Source organism: Propithecus coquereli, unplaced genomic scaffold (genome assembly GCF_000956105.1).
Source record: "Propithecus coquereli isolate 6110/MARCELLA unplaced genomic scaffold, Pcoq_1.0 Scaffold236, whole genome shotgun sequence".
In the NCBI taxonomy this organism is placed as follows: domain Eukaryota; kingdom Metazoa; phylum Chordata; class Mammalia; order Primates; family Indriidae; genus Propithecus; species Propithecus coquereli.
In genome coordinates, this window is record NW_012147908.1 from 716,240 (window position 1) to 719,200 (window position 2,961).

A 2,961-nucleotide genomic window follows, 5' to 3' on the forward strand; every position below is an offset into this window, starting at 1 on the left:
TTTATTATTCTTTTGAGAACTGGTCCCAGAACAATGGTCTGGCTTCTTTTATGAAGACCACAGGATTTTGATCCCAAAATATAATGCAAGGCCTTATGGTGTAAGTCTTTTTTATTTTGGAGTATGTGTGTTGAAAGAAAAGTTCTAACCACTGAAATTTTATTATTCTTTTGGGAACTGGTCCCAGAACAATGGTCTGGCTTTTTTTATGAAGACCACAGGATTTTGATCCCAAAATATAATGCAAGGCCTTATGGTGTAAGTCTTAATACTATAAACCCTGAATACAGTTCTGCTCATTGCTTAATAGCAAGGTATTTGGAGTTATGATATTCAAGATCCTACCACCTTGAAAAAGTGATTTAACACAGCAGCCAAAGCAATTTTTTTCAAAAGGAAATAATCTAAATATCACTCCCCAGTTCATAACCTTCAGTGGTTTCCCATTTCCTTTAGAACCAGCACACAAATCCCACAAGGCTATTTCCTGGCCCCTGCCTGTCATTCCAGTCTCAGCTCCTATGTGGTTCCCATCACTCGCTACTCCAATCACCTGGGCTTCATACAGAGGAATGGTCCCCAAACTTAGCTGATGTTACAGCCCCCTACCCACCCACCCCAGGAACATTTATTGGCAATTTTTGAAGACATTTTTGGTTGTCACAACTTGGGAGAGCGGTGCTACTGGCATCTAGTGGCTAGAGGTCAGGGATGCTGCTAAACATCTTACAATGCACAGAACAGCCCCAACAAAGAACCATCTGGACCAAATGTCAGTAATACAGAGGTTCAGAAACCCTGAATTACTTTGTTCCTCACACCACGCTTCCCCTCATCCAGGCCTTGTATGCATTAGTCTCTGCAAGAAATATTCAGGCTCTTCTTCATTCTCCCTTTACCCTTCCCTTTCCTCTTTTTCCCTCTTCTCTCTCACTCACCCTTTGATTACCAACCTCTCAGTGACTTTCCAGATCTTTTTTTTCAAATGAATTTTACACTCTTTCAAAGAATTATGAAGCACTTAAGAATATTAGTAGCCATCTTACATGCATTTGTATGTGTTTGATTACGCCTCTTCCCCACCGACTCCAGGTGGGCAGATGCCATCCAGCTTCTATTTACCACAGTATCCCCAGCAGCCAGCACAGAATCAATGAACACTTAATAAATAGCCTCACTTATACAAGGAAAGTAACAGGGTAACCATCTCATTAGGTTGAAAAGATTAAATAATACATATAAACTCTTAAGCACAATGCCTGAATCACAGTAAATCCAGAGAGAACGAAGTTTGTGCACGGGAGAGTAGCTTCGGTCTTTTTCAGTTTAGCGCTTCCCCGCCTTCCTCCAGGTACTCGGTCTTCTGAGAAATTCTCCCTCCTCCCAATTGCTGCGCCTGCGCCTTCCTGACTCCACCGCTAACCAGACTGCCGGAAGCACTTTCCCTCTTCCTATTGGCCTGCCACAGACCTATTGGCCGATACTGCGCATGCTCCACATTAGGTTCTCCCCGCCCCCACCGAAGTCCAACCAAAAAGAACACAAAAACCTACCAACACGCCTGCGCGAGCGGGCGTGCCCCGGAAGCAGTTCTTTGGCCCTGTGACACGTAGCAACGGGGCCAGTTCAGGGTTTGAAACTGAGTTTGGGGGTTTGGGGGGCTACTGGAGCTACCGCCGCCGCCGCCACCACTGCCGCCGCCACGTTTGGTGAGTGTCATAGGCCCGCGGCACGCTATTCGGCTTCTCTCCACACCTGTGCAGTTCGGCTTGCTGCCGTCTTTCGGCGCCGCGCCCTGGTCTTTTCGCTCAGACCCTCGATCCCTTTCAAGCCAGTGCTCAGAACCGACCACTACACTTAAGGCGCGACCTTCTAAGATTCTGCTCTTTCCTGGCAGGCCTTATTTTGCAAGGAGGAAGTCGCGTTGTCAGCTGTAAAGCTCTGTACCGCGGTGAAGAATCATCCTTGTTGTTGTTGGTATTTTAGACCCCTGTGGAACCACTCTTCCCGCAACCTAGCACCTAACCGAAGGCATTATCTTCAGCTCCTTGAGTTAGAGATGTCTTCACGGGCTTCAACTTAGAGACTAGACGTTTTCTTAGTCTTTCCCCTATATCGCCCTCCAAATGCTGCACCCCCAAATTACTGAAGAAATATCTGGTGTCTTCTGGGCATATTTGCTTAAGCAAAGTACCGGGAACGAATTCAGTAGGATCTTTGGTATAAGCCCTATTTGCCGTTTCTCTTATTACAGATCATTTGCAATGTCAGGCTTTGAAAACTTAAACACGGATTTCTACCAGACAAGTTACAGCATCGATGACCAATCACAGCAGTCCTATGATTATGGAGGAAGTGGAGGACCCTATAGCAAGTAACTTTTCAACTTTTGCAATTAATTTAGTCTACATTGCAGGGAAAACACATATTTGGAATGTTTGATTCTGCCTAAAACTGAATGCGTGAACATGTCTTTTATCAAGAAGGTGATTTTTCATAATCCTACTTCCTCTGGAGAGATCTGTGACACTGGTTTGGGTTTGAAGGTGTTGCCCTATTTAGAGATTGGTATCTTCTGCAAGATCTTCAGGTGTGCCATGAGTGGGAAAGTAGCTTGTTGAAGAACTGTTTCCTAGTAACCATATTTCTACATCATTTAAGATGAGGATGGGATCTTCAGGTACCTAGAAGACAGGCTATTAGTCCATGAGACTAGTTAAAAATTAAAATCTTTTGTTTAATAGTAAAATCAGTCCAACTTTTAGACTTTATCAACACTAATTGAAAGTGCTTAGTGACACTGTTTAACAGTGTAAGCTCACTATTATGAATCATCAGGTGATTTTCATATAGTAGTTGATAATCATTTTTGTTACTTCTCATACTGAAACCTTATGGTCAGTACCACAGAAGTGAGTTGCAGATTGAAGAGGGAGACTGAAAGCCTTTAGGCTCTAAACT

At 43.9% G+C, this 2,961-nt stretch overlaps 1 protein-coding gene across 1 annotated transcript in view; it reads left to right on the plus strand.

Annotated features, from left to right (window-relative positions):
* The first annotated feature begins 1,555 nt into the window (after positions 1-1,555).
* YIPF5 (Yip1 domain family, member 5) overlaps positions 1,556-2,961 on the plus strand; it is a 17,154-nt gene continuing 15,748 nt past the window's right edge. The window contains exons 1-2 of the mRNA XM_012645825.1: positions 1,556-1,709; positions 2,255-2,374. Coding sequence (XP_012501279.1) covers positions 2,265-2,374 — 110 coding nt within the window. The 5' untranslated portion in view covers positions 1,556-1,709; positions 2,255-2,264. The remainder of the gene's footprint in view (positions 1,710-2,254; positions 2,375-2,961) is intronic.